Source organism: Phyllobates terribilis, unplaced genomic scaffold (assembly GCF_046119375.1).
Source record: "Phyllobates terribilis strain yellow unplaced genomic scaffold, ASM4611937v1 Scaffold_7__3_contigs__length_470593459, whole genome shotgun sequence".
NCBI lineage: Eukaryota > Metazoa > Chordata > Amphibia > Anura > Dendrobatidae > Phyllobates > Phyllobates terribilis.
Window position 1 is genome coordinate 112,223,157 of NW_027362767.1, and position 23,169 is coordinate 112,246,325.

General features: G+C 50.0%; 1 protein-coding gene across 1 annotated transcript in view; it reads right to left on the reverse strand.

Annotated features, from left to right (window-relative positions):
* LOC141153867 (protein transport protein Sec23A) overlaps positions 1 to 23,169 on the reverse strand; it is a 246,812-nt gene that overhangs the window by 52,666 nt on the left and 170,977 nt on the right. Inside the window, exon 16 of the mRNA XM_073639099.1 lies at positions 17,535 to 17,696. Coding sequence (XP_073495200.1) covers positions 17,535 to 17,696 — 162 coding nt within the window. The remainder of the gene's footprint in view (positions 1 to 17,534; positions 17,697 to 23,169) is intronic.

Consider the following 23,169-nt stretch of genomic DNA (forward strand, 5'->3'; position numbering starts at 1 on the left):
CCAAGAACACGGTTTTAATTGACAGTGACTTGATACTAATATCCTGCAGGGGTTCAAAGGGGATTTTACATAGGGCGTTTAGCACTAAATTTAAGTCCCACGGAGCCACCCTCTCCCTTATAAAGGGCCTCAATCTACCCACTGCTTTCGAAAATCTGGACACCCACGGACGTTTAGTCAACGGATAGTCTAGGTATGAACTTAAGGCCGAAATCTGGACTCTAAGCGTACTGGGGCTTAGTCCCTTGTCATACCCTGCCTGGAGAAATTCTAAGACTTCTGGAACTGGTGGGGCCTGAGCCTCAATTAATGTGTTCCCGTATATCGAACAGAACTTCTTCCATACTTTTGAATAAATGGCCGATGTCACTGGTTTCCTACTTGCCTGAAGGGTTGTGATGACCCTATCCGAGAGGCCCCTGGACCTCAAGATCAACCTTTCAGGATCCAGGCCGACAGCTGAAGCCACTCCACCGCAGGATGCTTCAGAGGTCCCTGAGACAGAAGGTCGTGTCGCAGCGGGAGAGGGAAGTGATCTTCTACTGTCATCTGCATCAAGAGGGGGAACCAGCTTCTCTTTGGCCAGAAGGGCACCACTGCGATCACTGTGGCCCCGTCCTCCCGAATCTTCCGTAGCATCCTTGGTATTAAGGGTATGGGAGGGAAGGCGTAAGCTAGTGGCATATCCCAGGTATGGGACAACGCGTCGACCCCCACTGGATTGTCCTGTGGGTACCTGGAAAAGAATTTTTGGGTCTTTGCATTTTTTCTTGAGGCAAAAAGGTCTATTGAAGGGGTCCCCCATCTTTTTATTAATTGCAGAAAAACTTCTTGGTGAAGTTCCCACTCTGATGGGTCTATCCTTTCCCTGCTCAGGAAGTCTGCCACCTGATTTTGGGAGCCCCTGAGATGAAGAGCTGAAGATGGAGGAAACCGTCCTTTCTGCCCAAGTGAAAATTTCCTCTGCTATCGCCTGAAGCCATGTATGTCTTGGTCCTCCCTGATGTTAAAGGAAGGCTACCGTAGTGGAATTGTCCGAGAGAACCCTTACGTGCTTGCCTGCTAGTAGTGACTGACACCTCTGTAGGAACTCCCAAACTGCTCTTAGCTCCCTGTAATTTGAGGACCGGTGTCTGATTTCCTGAGACCAAGCCCCCTGTATGAATCTGCCCTCTACATGGGCCCCCAACCCCACTGGCTTGCATCCGTGGTAAGGGTAATACAAGGGGATTCTATCCACTGGACTTCTCTTCCCAGATTTAAAGGGGAAACCCACCAGGCTAGGGAGCTTTTTAAGACTGGAGCTAAGGGCATCTTTTTGTCCAGGCCTGACTGACGTTTGTCCCAAGCGGAGCTGATTTCCTTTAGAAGAACTCTGGAATGTGCCTGACACCACCTTACACAGGGAATGCACGATGTCATGGTCCCCAGAATACTCATAGCTTCCCTGACTGTTACTTCCCTCTTTCTGCGAAAGGAACCGAACTTTCTTACTATGTCCCGAGCTTTCTTTGGAGGGAGACTGGACAAGCCCTGGTGCGAATCTAATAGCACTCCCAAGAATATTTTCTGGTTGCTTGGGGCTAGGTCTGATTTCTCTAAATTTAGAACCCACCCCAAGTCTGACAATAATTGCCTTACTCGACGCTGATGAAGAATTAATTGCGCGTCTGAATCTGCTATTAGAAGGAAGTCGTCTAGGTAGGGAACTATGACTATGCCCTATCTCCTTAGATGGGAGACTACTTCCGACATTATTTTGGTGAAGATACGGGGTGCCGATGACAGGCCGAACGGAAGACATTGGAACTGATAGTGGTTTACGCCACCTTTCCCTCTTGTTGCAAACCTGAGGTATCTCTGTCTTGAAGGGTGTATGGGAATATGATAATACACCTGCTTCAAATCCAAGGTACACATCACCGCGTCTTTGGGTATCAGAGGTATCACCGATCTTATTGACTCCATCCTGAACCTCTTGTACTTTACCCACTGGTTCAGGGGTCTGAGATTTATAATTGTCCTGTACTCTCCCGATGGCTTTTTTATGGAGAACAGTCTGGAATAATGGCCCTTGTATCTCTCTGAACAAGGAACTGGTGCTATTGCTCCGTCCTGGAGGAGCTGCTTGATGTCTGTTTCCAGCCTTTTGAATGCTCCTGCTGAACTGGCTTCCGTGATCTGAAAACGTCGGGGGGGAAACTGAGAAAACTCTATCTTGTACCCGTGTTCTATAAGCTGCAAAATCCACTGATTTTGGGTTATACTCTGCCAACTTCCTAGGAAATGCTGCAGCCCCCCCCCCCCCACTGGTCCGGCGTCATTGACGCATCTGCCTCTGACTAGGCCCGGGCAAGTCTCTGCGGCTTCTACCACCCTTCGGGTAGCTCCATCTACCCTCCTTCCCCTTCCCTCTATAACTCTGGGGCTGGGTGGGGCGGCTCCTTCGAAAGGAAAAGGGGCGTCTAGGTCATCCCTCCGGAAACCCCGTCTTACTATCGGCCGCCTTTTGCAGAATGCTGTCTAGTACCGGCCCAAAAACCTGTAGGCCGGAAAAGGGAATAGCACAAAGTTTGTTTTTGGACTGCATGTCGCCTGTCCAGGACCTCAGCCAGAGTGCCCTACGAGCTGAATTTGACAGCACATCATTCCTTGCCGCGAACCAGACCGATTCTGCTGACGCATCCGCCATGAAATTAACTGCCATCCGGACCATGCATAACACCTCGGCTATACCTTCCCTGGAACCATTCTGTGTCAGTTTGGCTTCCAGGTCCTCCAACCACAAACCTGCTGATCTGGCCACGGACGTGGCCGCAATATTGGTCTTGATGATTGCCGCTGAAGCCTCCCAGGCTTTCTTAAGTAGACTATCCACTTTTTTGTTCATCGGATCATTTAGACTCGCATCCTCAAAAGGGATTGTTGTCTTCTTGGAAACTCGGGCTACTGGTACGTCAATCGTTGGCACTTCCTCCCAAATTCTGGACTCCTCCGATTCGAAGGGAAGACGGGACCTAAACTCCCCAGGAACCGATAACCGTTTTTCCGCGTTCTTCCATTCCTCCAGAATCATGGATCTGATTTGCTTATTCACCGGAAAACATCTACTTTTCCTTGCCTGTAGCCCACTAAACATCTGATCCTTGATGGACTGAGCTACCTGCGGCTGTTCAATGTTCATAGTATTGAGTACCGCCTGTAATAGCTCCTATGTGTCAGCCGAGGAGAAGAGGTATCTTTTATTTTCTTCCCGCTGACCACAAGGTAAATCAAAATCCAGCTCCCTGGACTGGTCTGAAACAATGGGCTCCTTCTTCCTCTTCCGAAGAGACTATGAAATCCTGTCTGGGTTTTTTGCAGGGAGGTTCGCTTGTAGAGGCCTGTGCTGCTAACAGGGTGGACACTGAAGACTGCACTTCCTCTTTAATCATAGCCTTTACTTCGGCTCTAAATGTGGCCTGCTCCTCTGCCATTTCGCTATACAGTCCTTGCACAGCTGTTTATTATATGTGTCCGGCAGCCTGGTATTACAGGTTGGGCACTTAGCCCTCTTCTTAGAACCTGATCCCTTTGGGGTCCCTTTATCCTATGGACAATATAGACACAGGCAGACTGTCAAGATAACTATAAGAGCTCAGTGACCAAAGGGGCCTTATAGCTGCCTCACGTGACCCAGGGAGATGGCCGTGGAATCCGTGTGTTGTGCGGGGCTAACATCCATAGCTCTCCCTAGGTGTAATGCCTACACGACAGACACACATGGACAGTTTTTACCTGTTTGCCGTCACCGCCATCTTCTCCAGGCCTCTCCTTCCTGCTGACCTCCGAACCGGAAGTGCGTTCCAGGGTGGAACGCACGTCGCGTCACCGGAAGTGCGCCGGCCAGCAGAGGCAGCGCGCCCAGAGCCCTCCGAGGAGGGAAGCAGCGCCTTCCAGGAGCTCTGATCCACTGGGCTGGCTGAGGGACCGGGCCGGGTTTCAGCCGGCAGCCTGTCTTGACAGCAGGAGGAGACAGGTATGAGACCCCTCCGTCCCCCGGGCTGCTCCTATAGTTTCCGCGCTGCAGCGCCTCTCATGTGCCTGTCCGACTAGGGACAGGAAAAACACTGGCGATGGAGGGTGGGGAGGGGCCTTTTAACCTCTCGTGTGTTCCTGCCCCTAGTCGGACATGAAGGACTACCTCCTGGTGTGCTGTCAGGAGGGACGTCCTGGAAAAAAACGTTTTCTATGAAATTGTTTTTAGTGTGAAAAAAGAGCAAAATGTAACAAAATGATATAAACGTGGTGTCTCTGTAATCATAATGACCCAAAGAACAAAGCTGACATCAGTTTTTCCACAAGGTGAACAGTGTAAAAAACAAACAAAAAACAATTGTCACTTCTACCGTATGGTGAATGGCGTAAAAAAAATAAAAATGAAAGCAAGTCTTGAACTGCTGTGCTTTGTTCATTCTGCCTCATCTGCCGCAGATCGGTACTTAAGCAGTAATGTTCTTTTTTTATCGTTTTATCAGAAAAAAAGAAACTTGCACAAGAAAAAAAAAAAATGTTGATAATCTACTTGGATTTTTAGCGGACGTGAAGAGGAAATCCTCAGCGTGCTTATATAATATACTGGAATACTTTGTATTGCATTATGTTCTTTCTGTTACTTTAAATCCAGCAGGCAGCGCAATGGCACACACTGTTTTTGGAGCATTCATATAAGGAATTTTTTATCCTCCTTTTTACTTCAGAGGGTTTGAAAACACCTGGTGGAATAAAAAAAGTGCATATCACTTCTTTAAGTATGAAAGAAACCTCGCTGAGCTGGGCTCTGTGCCATCAAAAGGCAGCAAACAAATGCTTCAGGTAAAATACTCTTCAAAGATTTTTTGCAAAAAAAAACTCCTTCATAAACCCCTAAAAAAATATATAAATAAGGAGAGTTTCCTGAAGCAGTTTTTCTTGAAAGACTCACGGTTTTTGAAATCCTACAAAATGTGTTTCCACATATCCTTAGGCAACCACATATAAAGTTTCTAAGTTTTAAGGGGTGGTCCACTACTAGGACAACCCCTTCTTGATCTAAATGTTTGGCACCAATAAAGTAAAAAGCCTATACTCCCCTCCAGTGCTGGCGCCGTTCCAGGAGTGTCGTCACTCGTGGTCCCGGGGCTCTCATGCGGTTGTTATCACACGTGAGCCCGGCGCCCAATCAGAGCTGGCGTCGCCTTCGTATGATTAAGTAATTAATAGGCAGTGACAGCTGCGGCTGACCGTTGTACACTGTAATAAGATCACCCTTAAGCCTTCACTGTTTCAAACTGAATAACACCAAGTTGTTTAGGCTCAACAGGTGAGATGGACGCTCAAAGCCGCAGGTCCGGGTGGGCACAAGGACCCCGGTGTGTGGGTGCGGCAAGCAGGAAGGCATGTGGGAAGCAAGGACTTAGGACATACAAGAATCTTGGGAGTAGTAGGACAGATGCAATGGAACCCAGCAGCGATGGAAGCAAGGTAAAGCACAGAAGCTCGAGTACACCAAACAAAAGTCTTCAGACTCAATCCCAAGACACAGGTGTGTGTGTATCAATGGGCCTTAAATAGATCTATGGAGATGATGTTACTGATCCACACCGGGCAACTTACAAAACCTGACGTGGAGCACAACAGAGGGCAGTGAACCCGGGAGAAGGGAGCAAAGCCCAGGATGGCTGAGACAGATGTTTAACACAAATACAGTCTTGGTACGGCAGTCTACCCATTCCATTAATAACCTAAATCATTATCTTAAGAATACACTGGGCTAGGCTTCAAAGGAGGACTAAGATGGAAGCCATGGTGGCCTTCAGAAAGTCCCTGGCTGCTGTGTCAACTCATCAGCATGCAGAGCTCACATCATTGTCATTGAAATGCTGCTGTCAATGATTAACAGCAGCAATCAGAGCTGAGCTTTCCATTTGTCAGTCCTCTCCATGACTCGCCCAAGTTTCCTGTGTTGGGTCAAACTAAGCTGCAGGCTCCATTATTAGTTGTGCTCTTAGGTCAATTCTGATGGAAGCCCACAGCCACCATCTGCCAGATATAGTGCAGGCTTAGGCAGGGGCGTATCTAGGGGTGGCAGGGGGGCGCAGTCGGGCAGCCTAATGCAGCGGTCCAAGGTGTCCCCCCACTCCCCCCGGTGGCTGCATTTTGCCTCCCCTGGACCAGGATTCTGCCGTTCTCTGAGCGGGGGTCAAACTGACAGCCCGCTCAGAGAAGCTGCGGCATGTCGGCACCAAGTGATTGTACTTGCGTCTTGCAGACGCAGGCACAATTGAAGCTCTGACCTTCGGCTTAGAGTGACGTCAGCAGCGTCATCAGGTCATGTGATCCCGCTGCAGATGTCACTCGCCGGCGTCCACAGGAGGGAAGAGCAACGGTGGGAAGTGCTCCTCTGGAGCTGAAGACACCGAAGATTCAGACCGGGGGGCGCATATTTATTAATTGTGCAGGGGGGTATTTATTGTGCGGTGGGCATAGTTATTAATTGTGCAGGGGGTATTGATTTATGGTGCAGGGGGGTATTTATTGTGTGGGGGCACAGTTATTAATTGTACAGGGGGGTATTTATTGTGCAGGGAGCTATTTATTAATTGTGCAGGGGGCATATTTATTAATTGTACAGGGGGGGCATATTTATTTATTGTGCAGGGGCCATATTTATTCAGTGTGGAGGGGAGATTTAATCTGTGGGGAGCAAGTGGGGAGTGGGTGCAGACACATTATTGGTAGCGAGGGGGAATATGTGTGCGGACACAGTATGGGAAGCGAGGGTGATGGGATGTGTGCGGACACAGTATGGGAAGCGAGGGTGATGGGATGTGTGGGGACACAGTATGGGAAGCAAGGGTGATGGGATGTGTGCGGACACAGTATGGGAAGCGAGGGTGATGGCATGTGTGCAGACACAGTATGGGAAGCGAGGGTGATGGGATGTGTGCGGACACAGTATGGGAAGCGAGGGTGATGGGATGTGTGCGGACACAGTATGGGAAGCGAGGGTGATGGGATGTGTGCGGACACAGTATGGAAAGCGAGGGTGATGGGATGTGTGCGGACACAGTATGGGAAGCGAGGGTGATGGGATGTGTGGGGACACAGTATGGGAAGCAAGGGTGATGGGATGTGTGCGGACACAGTATGGGAAGCGAGGGTGATGGCATGTGTGCAGACACAGTATGGGAAGCGAGGGTGATGGGATGTGTGCGGACACAGTATGGGAAGCGAGGGTGATGGGATGTGTGCGGACACAGTATGGGAAGCGAGGGTGATGGGATGTGTGCGGACACAGTATGGAAAGCGAGGGTGATGGGATGTGTGCGGACACAGTATGGGAAGCGAGGGTGATGGGATGTGTGCGGACACAGTATGGGAAGCGAGGGTGATGGGATGTGTGCGGACACAGTATGGGAAGCGAGGGTGATGGGATGTGTGCGGACACAGTATGGGAAGCGAGGGTGATGGGATGTGTGCGGACACAGTATGGGAAGCGAGGGTGATGGGATGTGTGCGGACACAGTATGGGAAGCGAGGGTGATGGGATGTGTGCGGATACAGTATGGGAAGCGAGGGTGATGGGATGTGTGTGGACACAGTATGGGAAGCGAGGGTGATGGGATGTGTGCAGACACAGTATGGGAAGCGAGGGTGATGGGATGTGTGCGGACACAGTATGGAAAGCGAGGGTGATGGGATGTGTGCGGACACAGTATGGGAAGCGAGGGTGATGGGATGTGTGCGGACACAGTATGGGAAGCGAGGGTGATGGGATGTGTGCGGACACAGTATGGGAAGCGAGGGTGATGGGATGTGTGCGGACACAGTATGGGAAGCGAGGGTGATGGGATGTGTGCGGACACAGTATGGGAAGCGAGGGTGATGGGATGTGTGCGGACACAGTATGGGAAGCGAGGGTGATGGGATGTGTGCGGACACAGTATGGGAAGCGAGGGTGATGGGATGTGTGCGGACACAGTATGGAAAGCGAGGGTGATGGGATGTGTGCGGACACAGTATGGGAAGCGAGGGTGATGGGATGTGTGCGGACACAGTATGGGAAGCGAGGGTGATGGGATGTGTGCGGACACAGTATGGGAAGCGAGGGTGATGGGATGTGTGCGGACACAGTATGGGAAGCGAGGGTGATGGGATGTGTGCGGACACAGTATGGGAAGAGAGAGTGATGGGATATGTGCGGACACAGTATGGGAAGCGAGGGTGATGGGATGTGTGCAGACACAGTATGGGAAGCGAGGGTGATGGGATGTGTGTGGACACAGTATGGGAAGCGAGAGTGATGGGATGTGTGCGGACACAGTATGGGAAGCGAGGGTGATGGGATGTGTGCAGACACAGTATGGGAAGCGAGGGTGATGGGATGTGTGTGGACACAGTATGGGAAGCGAGGGTGATGGGATGTGTGCGGACACAGTATGGGAAGCGAGGGTGATGGGATGTGTGCGGACACAGTATGGGAAGCGAGGGTGATGGGATGTGTGCGGACACAGTATGGGAAGCGAGGGTGATGGGATGTGTGCGGACACAGTATGGAAAGCGAGGGTGATGGGATGTGTGCGGACACAGTATGGGAAGCGAGGGTGATGGGATGTGTGCGGACACAGTATGGGAAGCGAGGGTGATGGGATGTGTGCGGACACAGTATGGGAAGCGAGGGTGATGGGATGTGTGCGGACACAGTATGGGAAGCGAGGGTGATGGGATGTGTGCGGACACAGTATGGGAAGAGAGAGTGATGGGATATGTGCGGACACAGTATGGGAAGCGAGGGTGATGGGATGTGTGCAGACACAGTATGGGAAGCGAGGGTGATGGGATGTGTGTGGACACAGTATGGGAAGCGAGAGTGATGGGATGTGTGCGGACACAGTATGGGAAGCGAGGGTGATGGGATGTGTGCAGACACAGTATGGGAAGCGAGGGTGATGGGATGTGTGTGGACACAGTATGGGAAGAGAGAGTGATGGGATGTGTGCGGACACAGTATGGGAAGCAAGACGGATGGGATGTGTGCGGACACAGTATGGGAAGCGAGGGTGATGGGATGTGTGCGGACACAGTATGGAAAGCGAGGGTGATGGGATGTGTGCGGACACAGTATGGGAAGCGAGGGTGATGGGATGTGTGTGGACACAGTATGGGAAGCGAGGGTGATGGGATGTGTGCGGACACAGTATGGGAAGCGAGGGGGATGGGATGTGTGCAGACACAGTATGGGAAGAGAGAGTGATGGGATATGTGCGGACACAGTATGGGAAGCGAGGGTGATGGGATGTGTGCAGACACAGTATGGGAAGCGAGGGTGATGGGATGTGTGTGGACACAGTATGGGAAGCGAGAGTGATGGTATGTGTGCGGACACAGTATGGGAAGCGAGGGTGATGGGATGTGTGCGGACACAGTATGGGAAGCGAGGGTGATGGGATGTGTGCGGACACAGTATGGGAAGCGAGGGTGATGGGATGTGTGCGGACACAGTATGGGAAGCGAGGGTGATGGGATGTGTGCGGACACAGTATGGGAAGAGAGAGTGATGGGATATGTGCGGACACAGTATGGGAAGCGAGGGTGATGGGATGTGTGCAGACACAGTATGGGAAGCGAGGGTGATGGGATGTGTGTGGACACAGTATGGGAAGCGAGAGTGATGGGATGTGTGCGGACACAGTATGGGAAGCGAGGGTGATGGGATGTGTGCAGACACAGTATGGGAAGCGAGGGTGATGGGATGTGTGTGGACACAGTATGGGAAGAGAGAGTGATGGGATGTGTGAGGACACAGTATGGGAAGCAAGACGGATGGGATGTGTGCGGACACAGTATGGGAAGCGAGGGTGATGGGATGTGTGCAGACACAGTATGGAAAGCGAGGGTGATGGGATGTGTGCGGACACAGTATGGGAAGCGAGGGTGATGGGATGTGTGCGGACACAGTATGGAAAGCGAGGGTGATGGGATGTGTGCGGACACAGTATGGGAAGCGAGGGTGATGGGGTGTGTGCGGACACAGTATGGGAAGCGAGGGTGATGGGATGTGTGCGGACACAGTATGGGAAGCGAGGGTGATGGGATGTGTGCGGACACAGTATGGGAAGCGAGGGTGATGGGATGTGTGCGGACACAGTATGGGAAGCGAGGGTGATGGGATGTGTGCGGACACAGTATGGAAAGCGAGGGTGATGGGATGTGTGCGGACACAGTATGGGAAGCGAGGGTGATGGGATGTGTGCGGACACAGTATGGGAAGCGAGGGTGATGGGATGTGTGCGGACACAGTATGGGAAGCGAGGGTGATGGGATGTGTGCGGACACAGTATGGGAAGAGAGAGTGATGGGATATGTGCGGACACAGTATGGGAAGCGAGGGTGATGGGATGTGTGCAGACACAGTATGGGAAGCGAGGGTGATGGGATGTGTGTGGACACAGTATGGGAAGCGAGAGTGATGGGATGTGTGCGGACACAGTATGGGAAGCGAGGGTGATGGGATGTGTGCAGACACAGTATGGGAAGCGAGGGTGATGGGATGTGTGTGGACACAGTATGGGAAGAGACAGTGATGGGATGTGTGCGGACACAGTATGTGTAGCAAGACGGATGGGATGTGTGCGGACACAGTATGGGAAGCGAGGGTGATGGGATGTGTGCGGACACAGTATGGAAAGCGAGGGTGATGGGATGTGTGCGGACACAGTATGGGAAGCGAGGGTGATGGGATGTGTGTGGATACAGTATGGGAAGCGAGGGTGATGGGATGTGTGCGGACACAGTATGGGAAGCGAGGGGGATGGGATGTGTGCAGACACAGTATGGGAAGAGAGAGTGATGGGATATGTGCGGACACAGTATGGGAAGCGAGGGTGATGGGATGTGTGCAGACACAGTATGGGAAGCGAGGGTGATGGGATGTGTGTGGACACAGTATGGGAAGCGAGAGTGATGGGATGTGTGCGGACACAGTATGGGAAGCGAGGGTGATGGGATGTGTGCGGACACAGTATGGGAAGCGAGGGTGATGGGATGTGTGCGGACACAGTATGGGAAGCGAGGGTGATGGGATGTGTGCGGACACAGTATGGGAAGCGAGGGTGATGGGATGTGTGCGGACACAGTATGGGAAGAGAGAGTGATGGGATATGTGCGGACACAGTATGGGAAGCGAGGGTGATGGGATGTGTGCAGACACAGTATGGGAAGCGAGGGTGATGGGATGTGTGTGGACACAGTATGGGAAGCGAGAGTGATGGGATGTGTGCGGACACAGTATGGGAAGCGAGGGTGATGGGATGTGTGCAGACACAGTATGGGAAACGAGGGTGATGGGATGTGTGTGGACACAGTATGGGAAGAGAGAGTGATGGGATGTGTGAGGACACAGTATGGGAAGTAAGACGGATGGGATGTGTGCGGACACAGTATGGGAAGCGAGGGTGATGGGATGTGTGCAGACACAGTATGGAAAGCGAGGGTGATGGGATGTGTGCGGACACAGTATGGGAAGCGAGGGTGATGGGATGTGTGCGGACACAGTATGGAAAGCGAGGGTGATGGGATGTGTGCGGACACAGTATGGGAAGCGAGGGTGATGGGATGTGTGCGGACACAGTATGGGAAGCGAGGGTGATGGGATGTGTGCGGACACAGTATGGGAAGCGAGGGTGATGGGATGTGTGCGGACACAGTATGGGAAGCGAGGGTGATGGGATGTGTGCGGACACAGTATGGGAAGCGAGGGTGATGGGATGTGTGCGGACACAGTATGGAAAGCGAGGGTGATGGGATGTGTGCGGACACAGTATGGGAAGCGAGGGTGATGGGATGTGTGCGGACACAGTATGGGAAGCGAGGGTGATGGGATGTGTGCGGACACAGTATGGGAAGCGAGGGTGATGGGATGTGTGCGGACACAGTATGGGAAGAGAGAGTGATGGGATATGTGCGGACACAGTATGGGAAGCGAGGGTGATGGGATGTGTGCAGACACAGTATGGGAAGCGAGGGTGATGGGATGTGTGTGGACACAGTATGGGAAGCGAGAGTGATGGGATGTGTGCGGACACAGTATGGGAAGCGAGGGTGATGGGATGTGTGCAGACACAGTATGGGAAGCGAGGGTGATGGGATGTGTGTGGACACAGTATGGGAAGAGACAGTGATGGGATGTGTGCGGACACAGTATGTGTAGCAAGACGGATGGGATGTGTGCGGACACAGTATGGGAAGCGAGGGTGATGGGATGTGTGCGGACACAGTATGGAAAGCGAGGGTGATGGGATGTGTGCGGACACAGTATGGGAAGCGAGGGTGATGGGATGTGTGTGGACACAGTATGGGAAGCGAGGGTGATGGGATGTGTGCGGACACAGTATGGGAAGCGAGGGGGATGGGATGTGTGCAGACACAGTATGGGAAGAGAGAGTGATGGGATATGTGCGGACACAGTATGGGAAGCGAGGGTGATGGGATGTGTGCAGACACAGTATGGGAAGCGAGGGTGATGGGATGTGTGTGGACACAGTATGGGAAGCGAGAGTGATGGGATGTGTGCGGACACAGTATGGGAAGCGAGGGTGATGGGATGTGTGCGGACACAGTATGGGAAGCGAGGGTGATGGGATGTGTGCGGACACAGTATGGGAAGCGAGGGTGATGGGATGTGTGCGGACACAGTATGGGAAGCGAGGGTGATGGGATGTGTGCGGACACAGTATGGGAAGAGAGAGTGATGGGATATGTGCGGACACAGTATGGGAAGCGAGGGTGATGGGATGTGTGCAGACACAGTATGGGAAGCGAGGGTGATGGGATGTGTGTGGACACAGTATGGGAAGCGAGAGTGATGGGATGTGTGCGGACACAGTATGGGAAGCGAGGGTGATGGGATGTGTGCAGACACAGTATGGGAAACGAGGGTGATGGGATGTGTGTGGACACAGTATGGGAAGAGAGAGTGATGGGATGTGTGAGGACACAGTATGGGAAGTAAGACGGATGGGATGTGTGCGGACACAGTATGGGAAGCGAGGGTGATGGGATGTGTGCAGACACAGTATGGAAAGCGAGGGTGATGGGATGTGTGCGGACACAGTATGGGAAGCGAGGGTGATGGGATGTGTGTGGACACAGTATGGGAAGCGAGGGTGATGGGATGTGTGCGGACACAGTATGGGAAGCGAGGGGGATGGGATGTGTGCAGACACAGTATGGGAAGAGAGAGTGATGGGATATGTGCGGACACAGTATGGGAAGCGAGGGTGATGGGATGTGTGCAGACACAGTATGGGAAGCGAGGGTGATGGGATGTGTGTGGACACAGAATGGGAAGCGAGAGTGATGGGATGTGTGCGGACACAGTATGGGAAGCGAGGGTGATGGGATGTGTGCAGACACAGTATGGGAAGCGAGGGTGATGGGATGTGTGCAGACACAGTATGGGAAGCGAGGGTGATGGGATGTGTGCAGACACAGTATGGGAAGCGAGGGTGATGGGATGTGTGCGGACACAGTATGGGAAGAGAGAGTGATGGGATATGTGCGGACACAGTATGGGAAGCGAGGGTGATGGGATGTGTGCAGACACAGTATGGGAAGCGAGGGTGATGGGATGTGTGCGGACACAGTATGGGAAGCGAGAGTGATGGGATGTGTGCAGACACAGTATGGGAAGCGAGGGTGATGGGATGTGTGCAGACACAGTATGGGAAGCGAGGGTGATGGGATGTGTGTGGACACAGTATGGGAAGAGAGAGTGATGGGATGTGTGAGGACACAGTATGGGAAGCAAGACGGATGGGATGTGTGCGGACACAGTATGGGAAGCGAGGGTGATGGGATGTGTGCAGACACAGTATGGAAAGCGAGGGTGATGGCATGTGTGCGGACACAGTATGGGAAGCGAGGGTGATGGGATGTGTGTGGACACAGTATGGGAAGCGAGGGTGATGGGATGTGTGCGGACACAGTATGGGAAGCGAGGGGGATGGGATGTGTGCAGACACAGTATGGGAAGAGAGAGTGATGGGATATGTGCGGACACAGTATGGGAAGCGAGGGTGATGGGATGTGTGCAGACACAGTATGGGAAGCGAGGGTGATGGGATGTGTGTGGACACAGAATGGGAAGCGAGAGTGATGGGATGTGTGCGGACACAGTATGGGAAGCGAGGGTGATGGGATGTGTGCAGACACAGTATGGGAAGCGAGGGTGATGGGATGTGTGCAGACACAGTATGGGAAGCGAGGGTGATGGGATGTGTGCAGACACAGTATGGGAAGCGAGGGTGATGGGATGTGTGCAGACACAGTATGGGGATTTGGGGGGCATGTGTGAGGTGGAAATATTAGGAGTTAGTGGGAAACGTGTAAGAAGACTATTGAGGGGAATAGTGTGAAGACACAGTATGGGGGAAGAAAAGTGAGAGTGGGCACACAATAGAGACTGAGTAGTGGGGGGATAGTGTAAGATCACAGCCAGGAGGGAACGGTATGCTAAGGAGGGTGAGTGTGATGAGGGGGCACAGTATAGAGACTGAGCCCTATAGGGGGGACACAGTGTGAGGACAGTGTGAAGAGGAGGCCCAGTATGGAAAGGAAAGGGAGGTGTGGAGAGCATGTGTGGCACCCCAGGTGTCTGGTTACCACAGTAATAGAAATATTATGTCTGAGAGCAAGTGGGAGGTTTCTCTGGTCAGGAGCCCTTAAGCATGCAACACTTCCTGCCCAGACCTGGGAGGGGAGGAATCTGCCCTTATAAACTGGGTCTGGGGCGGGATTAGTAGAGTCAGAGCCTGGAGAGGGAAAGTTACAGCAGGAGCTCTGTAGGAGCTAGGAGCAGAAGACCAGGGGCTGGAAGCTAAGCAGAGATATAGCTCGCCCTGGCAGAAGAATCTGATAACCGGACACCGGCGTCCGAGGCTATGGGGACTGATATCCACCCAGCAGCAGAAACCAGCCGGCAGGGGATTCCAGGTCCTCTGGCCATAGAAGCCCGGAGGCTCAGTCACAAGGAAGGGACCAGGAGCCATCCAGGAGCGGAGGCTAACAGAAGGCCCCAAGTCACCAGCCATACGGGTGAGCACCACACGGTATACTCAGGGACGTGGGCTACGTCAACCCGCTTACAGCAAGGTAGCCAGAAAGAGAGCAGATAGACGGGGAGGCCTACAACTCCACCTGGCCAGGGGAACTCCTGCTTGCTCGCAGACTGACCAGGCCCCTTATGCTAGCCAGTACTCCCGGGAGGGTCTGACCTCATATCACTATTAAAGACCCTGAACTGCACTGCAAAGACTCTGAGTCGTTCCTGCTTCATCGCCGCACCAGCACTACTAGTGCTGGGACTCCCGTGCACTATCACCCCCACCATCAACTACACAGCCCTGGGGCTGCACTGTTCCCGTGGGGAGTCACACTACCTCAGCTGCATACACCATTAGCCCCAGCGGTCTGCCTTGCAGCGGCGATCCGCTCTGACCGCAATCCACGGGTGGCGTAGTCGGACATTTAACCTAAAATCCCCCATAAAAGACTGCCCTCGGCCTGAGCACCCTGAGCCATAGGACCGGGTCACCGCCACGGAGACTACAACCCCCCAGAGACCCGGCTCCGGGTAACCCACACACGTCCACACTGGGCTCAGGGGGCGCGTCACATGTACCATAAGAGGGACAGTGTGGGGGTGAAATTTTGTGCAGGGAATATAGGGAGGGGCAGTTATGTATTCAGGGGCTCAGCATAGGGCGGATATTTTTTATTCAGGAGCATTTTAATGACACTGCTATCTTTAAGGGCATCGTGTTGGGATGTGCTGCAGAAGACCGGAGAAGATGGAAGTCTACAGAGACAGCTGTGGATGAGAAAAGTCATCATGGCGTCTGGACAAGAGGAAGAAAAGAAAGAGAACGACTCCAGAGACAACGTCATCTATAAGGTACCTGGATGTAAATGTTTTTTATGATTCTGACATTTTTTTTTTATTTATGTTAGTAGCATTATAGATGTTGTCCACATTTATGATGAGTCTGCAGTCATTCTATGTGACTGCAGACTTCTGAATTCTCACAGTGCGCACTGCACGCTGTCAGGATTCTCTCATGCAGGCGATTTGTATACATGCAGTCACGTGCTGACTAGACATGCGTGGCCTCACTCCATGAAAATGAATTGAGCGAGGCCGGGCACGTCTAGTTGGAATGTGGCCAGAAGTATACAAATAGCATACTTGTGGTGACATGACTGCCCACTCTTGCCACGTCAAGGGAGAATCCTAAATGTGTGCACTGCATGCGCTGTGAGAATTCAGTAGCCTGCAGTCACATAGAGTGACTGCAGACTTTCATCTCAAACCAGGACAAGCCCATTAATTATAAAATGAAGCCCTGTAGCCAATCCTGACAGCGTGTAATATACTCACTGTCGGGATTCAGCTCTGCTTGCAGGTTCCATCAGTCATCACACGGCCACTTCACTCATATGAGATTTTCATACTTACGGTCATGTGACAACGAGCTTCTCTTCCTGCTTCTCTCAGAGAGGATTAGGAAGAGCAGCTCGTTGGCACTAAGGCCACGGCCCCACTATCAGTATTTTGTCAGTATTCGGTCAGTATTTTATCTCAGGAGTGGGAGACAAAACCAGATGAGGAACAATCAGAGAAAAGGTATAATAGAAACAAGTCACCAATTCTGCATTATCACCCACTCCTGGTTTTGTCTCCCACTCCTGAGAAAAAATACTGATAGTGGGGCAGTGGCCTTAGTGTGCAAATCGCACATGTGCTGGGGAAGGAGCGGGGAGGGACCCCAAACTGAATTCTTCCCCGGGTGCTAGAAGACCTAAATACACCTCTGGGCTTAGGTCCTGACCCCACTCCTTACATGCAGACCCCATAATGACCAAAGTTGGGAAGCGGTTAAGAAACATGTTAAGGTTATGTTCACACCTTCTATTTGTTATACTAGTAGCGTATATACTGGGAAAGGTTATAACATACTCGCTAAACATGCCCTTAGGATTTCATTAGCGCAGCAGACATGGAATTGCTAAGTAGACTACGCTTTTCCATCCAACAGTACATGGTTAAAAAAAAATCATGTAAAGATATAGGTATTTATATGCTGGGACCCTATGTATGATGGATGCAACCGTATAGTATCTTCCCATTGAAACCCATTCAAATTATATGTGTAATGTATGGGTTTATGTAGTATTTATAATGTATAGTTAACTTCATAGTTAATTTCCATCATTCCATATCCTTTACATAAATATACAGTAAATATATATAATTTAGAATGAAGTTTTAACTACACCTTTCTGTATTTTTATGTTGTATTTATCATGTTTTAGTCCCACAAGGCGATTTAAGCCTTTGATGTGTTTTTTTTTCCCCATCACTGTGAATTTGCATATTTGAACATGGTTTATACCAATGCCACTATGACATAAACTGAAAAAAATACATGGTAGGTATCAGCTATGCCTGGACATACCTCTGGAGGACCACTGAAAGAGTACGAATAAAGGATGGGCTGCATCATTATAAGGGACTGGGTAAGATCTTGACACATGAAGTGATGTCTATAGTAGGTACTCTCATCTGGACTGTTGTTAAACACCTGCAGAAAAGGCGATCTTCTCAAATGGAACATGAACTAAAAGGTAAAGAAAACAAAACTCCGTTTAGAAGACAAATTTTGACCATTTTTATTGATTAAATTATTCAAAACTATCGACTAACAGTCCCCACCCTCCCAAATCAATATGCATATGATGAATTTTTACATTATTACAATTATAATAGGCACTATCCCAAATGACAATGACATTTCTATGCATGTAAAAATTACATATTGTCGTAGAGAAAAATTGTAAAACCAAAAAGACATTTTCAGAGAGGGGACATATCACCCTCACATTGAACACATGGGATTAATTATACCTGGGGAAGTGAGACAGAGAGATGACACTTCAACCTCCATTGAAGTAGGATCTCCCGCAATCAACAGGTAATTACAGCAGGGGATTTGCTGAGAGCCAGCCACCAACTCTAGCATTCGTATACTCCGAGTTGGAGAAGTACAATTCCAGAGGCAGTGGCTTCCTCTGTTCGAAAGGAATTATCTCAGACACTTTGGAGCCAGTGGTCAGTGATGAATATTGAGGCTTGTATTGATTCGATATTTATAAGGGATATATTTTCAATGTCATGGCGAAGTGACAAACATAACGCATTAACTCACAGCACTGTAAGGCTGGCATTACACCTCCAACTTAATATCGGGCAGATGGATGATGCTATCCAGGTGTGTAACTAAAGCCCAATTGGCCCCCCCCCACACACACACACACAACCACCCCCCTCCCGCCCCCCGTATATTCGTCAGATGTATGGGCCTTCTAGTGTTCTAAATCCTATAAGGACATACAAGTTGCCTCCCTGCCCCCCCCCAATTATTTAGTAAGGTCCCCCTTCCTGGCATATATATGTCCTCCATCCTGATACAGTTATATGAAAAAGTTTGGGCACCCCTATTAATCTTAAGCTTAATGTTTTATAAAAAATTGGTGTTTTTGCAACAGCTATTTCAGTTTGATATATGTAATAACTGTTGGACACAGTAATGTTTCTGCCATGAAATGAGGTTTATTGTACTAACAGAAAATGTGCAATCAGCATTCAAAAAAAATTTGACAGGTGCATAAGTATGGGCACCTCACCAGAAAAGTGACATTAATATTTAGCAGATCCTCCTTTTGCAAAAATAACAGCCTCTAGTCGCTTCCTGTAGCTTTTAATGAGTTCCTGGATGAAGGTATTTTTGACCATTCCTCTTTACAAAACAATTCCAGTTCAGTAAAGTTTGATGGTCGCCGAGCATGGACAGCCCTCTTCAAATGATCCCACAGATGTTCAATGATATTCAGGTCTGGGGACTGGGATGGCCATTCCAGAACATTGTAATTGTTCCTCTGCATGAATGCCTGAGTAGATTTGGAGCGGTGTTTTGGATCATTGTCTTGCTGAAAGATCCATCCCCTGCGTAACTTCAACTTTATCACTGATTCTTGAACATTATTGTCAAGAATCTGCTGATACTGAGTGGAATCCATGCGTCCCTCAACTTTAACAAGATTCCGGGTGCTGGCATTGGCCACACAGCCCCAAAGCATGATGGAACCTCCACCAAATTTTACTGTGGGTAGCAAGTGTTTTTCTTGGAATGCTGTGTTTTTTTGCCACCATGCATAACGCCTTTTTGTATGACCAAACAACTCAATCTTGGTTTCATCAGTCCACAGGACCTTCTTCCAAAAAGAAATTGGCTTCTCTAAATGTGCTTTTGCATACCTCAGCCGACTTTGTTTGTGGCGTGCTTGCAGAAACAGCTTCTTTCGCATCACTCTCCCATACAGTTTCTCCTTGTGCAAAGTGCGTTGTATAGTTGACCGATGCACAGTGACACCATCTGCAGCAAGTTGATGCTGCAGCTCTCTGGAGGTGGTCTGAGGATTGTCCTTGACTGATCTCACCATTCTTCTTCTCTGCCTTTCTGATGTTTTTCTTGGCCTGCCACTTCTGGCCTTAACAAGAACTGTCCCTGTGTTCTTCCATTTCCTTACTATGTTCCTCACAGTGGAAACTGACAGGTTAAATCTCTGAGACAGCTTTTTGTATCCTTCCCCTGAACAACTATATTGAATAATCTTTGTTTTCAGATCATTTGACAGTTGTTTTGAGGAGCCCATGATGCCACTCTTCAGAGGAGATTCAAACAGGAGAACAACTTGCAAGTGGCCACTTTAAATAGCTTTTCTCATGATTGCATACACCTGGCAATGAAGTTCAAAGCTCAATGAGGTTACAAAACCAAAAAAAGTGCTTTAGTAAGTCAGTAAAAAGTAGGTAGGAGTATTTAAAACAAGAAAATGATAAGGATGCCCATACTTATGCACCTGTCAATTTTTGTTTGAATGCAGATTGCACATTTTCTGTTAGTACAATAAACCTCATTTCAAGGCAGAAACATTACTGTGTCCAACAGTTATTACATATATCAAACTGAAATAGCTGTTGCAAAAACACCAATTTTTATAAAACATTAAGCTTAAGATTAATAGGGGTGCCCAAACTTTTTCATATAACTGTATATACAGTGAATTGCAAAATTATTCATCCCCTTGGCTTTTTACCTATTTTGTTACATTCCAACCTGTGTTTAAATATTTTTTAATCCGATTTGTGTGTGATGCATGAGCACTAAATAGTCTAAGTTGATGAAGTGAAATGAGAAAAATATAGGCATAAATAACTAAAAATTGGCAAGTGCATATCTATTCACCCCTTTTGCAATGAAGCCCCCTAAAAATTTCTGGTGCAACCACATGCTTAGTGGAAGGGAGACCACCTGTGTGCAATCTAAGTGTCACATGGTCTGTCAGTATATACACATCTTTCCTGAAAGACCACAGAGGCTGCATCACTATTAAGCAAGAGGCACTACTAACCCTCCTGGGACGTATATACTCCCAGCCCCTCCTGCCAGGTATATGCCCCCAGCCCCTCCTGCCAGGTATGTGCCCCCAGCCCCTCCTGCCAGGTATAGGCCACCAGCCCTTCCTGCGACATGCCCCCAGTGTCTCCTTTGATGTACAGTTGCTTGCAAAAGAATTAAATCCCCCTTCTTGGCTTTTTACCTATTTTGTTACATTACAAACTGTGTTTAAATATTTTAATAATTTGGCTTGTGTGTGATGCATCAGCACTAAATAATCAAAAGTGAGAAAAATATAGGCATAAATAAGTAAAAATTGGCATGTACATATGTATTCATCCCTTTCCAATGTAGCCCCTAAAAATTTCTGGTGCAAGCAATTATCTTCATAAGTCACATGCTTAGTGAAAGGAAGTCCACCTGTGTGCAATCTAAGTGTCACATGTCTAAGTATATACACATTTTTTGAAAGGCCACAGAGGCTGCAACAGCATTAGGCAAGAGGCACCACTAACCAAACACCATGAAGACCAAGGAGATCTCCAAACAAGTTAGAAAAAAAGTTGTTGAGAAGTACAAGTCAGGGGTGGGTTATAAAAAAATATATGCCAATCTCTGATGATCCGCCAGAGCACCATCAAATCCATTATCATCAAATGGAAAGAACATGGTACCACAAGAAACCTGCCAAGAGGGCCGCCCACCAAAACTCTCGGCCTGTCAAGGAGGGCATTAATCAGAGAAGCAGCACAGAGACCAAAGGTAACCCTGAAGGAGCTTCAGAGTTCCCAAGTAGAGATTGGAGTATCTGGCCATACACTCCATAGAGGTGGCCTTCATGGAAGAGTGGGCAGAAAAAAGCCTTTACTTACCCACAAAAACTGTGAAGCTCGTTTTGAGTTTACCAAAAGACATGTTGGAGACTCCCAAAATGTAAGCAAGAAGGTGCTGTGGTCAGATGAGACCAAAATTTAATTTTTTGGCCACCAAGGGAAACGCTATGTCTGGCACCAAACTAACACAGCTCATCACCCCAAGAACACTATCCCCACAGTGAAACATGATGGTGGCAGCATTATGCTGTGGGGATGTTTTTCGGCAGCAAGGACAGGAAAAATGGTCAGAGTCGAGGAGAAGATGGATGGTGCAAAATACAGAGATATTCTTGAGGAAAACCTGCTTCAGTCTGTCAGGGATTTGAGACTGGGACAGAGATTCACCTTCCAACAAGACAATGACCTAAAGCATGGATGTGACGTCCTCACTCTCGAAAGAGCCCTTTTAATTTTTGAGTTTACCCAGGGTGATGGGGGACTTGGTGTCGGGTCCTGTGATGAAGAGATGGGATGTAGCCGTGGCCCGGACCCGAACCGTGCTCAGGGCCGTCACATGAAAAGGAAAATGTTGTGGGCTCGTCCGGGTTGAGTGACTACGCCACCTGTGGTGTCTGCTGAAGTGTCAACAGCGCCGCTGCAGTCCGCTGAGGCATGGTGTTACCGCGGCCAAAGTTCTTTCTACTCCCCACAGGCGGAGCAAGGCCTCAGGGCAGGCAAGGCAGGATGAAGGGGGTAGTAGTGCGGGGAGTACGGGCACCGCGGCGCACGGTATGGTGCATAATGAACAGTCCGGAGGCCATAGGGGTGAACTTTCAAGGCTTTACTCACTCAGAGATGACAGCGGGAAGGCGACTCCCTGCTCCCCACGGAGTCCTGCGGCCACCAGGGACGGGGTCCGACTACCTCCGAGAAAGTCCAGTGCTCGGTAGCGACCCTACACCAGAGTGTTCCTGCACTACAGACTTCACCCTGTCCCGTCTGTGCGTGTGTGGATAGGCAGGGTCTCCCTCTGAGCTCCTCTCAGGACTAGGGCTCGGGTGGCAATTCCTCTCCATCCAATGCCAGGTGGGATCCTCAGGGCCTAACCGGGCTTTCCAGGACGTAGAGTACAAGGTCGGGTGTCGGGGGCCGCTACCCCTCTTGCAGCCGGAATCCCTCTGAATAGATCAGGTAGGCGAGGACAGGTGGCGTGCTCCGCTCCGTCTGCATCCTCCCCGGTATCCATTTGCTAGGGAGCCACACTCTAAAGCTCCCGGGCCTTCTTGATCCTGGTCCTTGGCCGGGTTAAGACATTCCTTGTCTGCAATCTACCTCTCGTCCCATGGCCAGGGTACGAGGGCTGTGTCCCTTCTCGGTGCAGGCCCACACAGGATCTGCGCTCCAGAAGGGAAGTCACTTTACACACAGTATTTTGACTGCACAGTACGACCACTAGAACCTACGACTTAGGACTAGCTAAAGGACCAGAGCAGAGCTCTGAACAAGAAAAAGGACCAAGATCAAAGATGGCATTCTATTAAATATCAAATTTGAAGTGTCACTAACTAGTAAGTCCTCCACCCTCACCCACTAACTGGTTCCTACCATTTTGTGTTCCCCAGTCTCCCTGTAACCAGGGGAGCAGCACCTAGTGCATACTAGCTCCCTCTGGTGGAGAAGTGTGGTGATGGATGCAAAAGGTTTAGGTCACAACCATCACACTGGGCTTACCTCAGAGGAGGAACACCACACTCCATTAGAGAAGTGCAGCATTCCTGTGGCGGTCGAACCCTCAGGGGCGCCACATACTGCTAAAG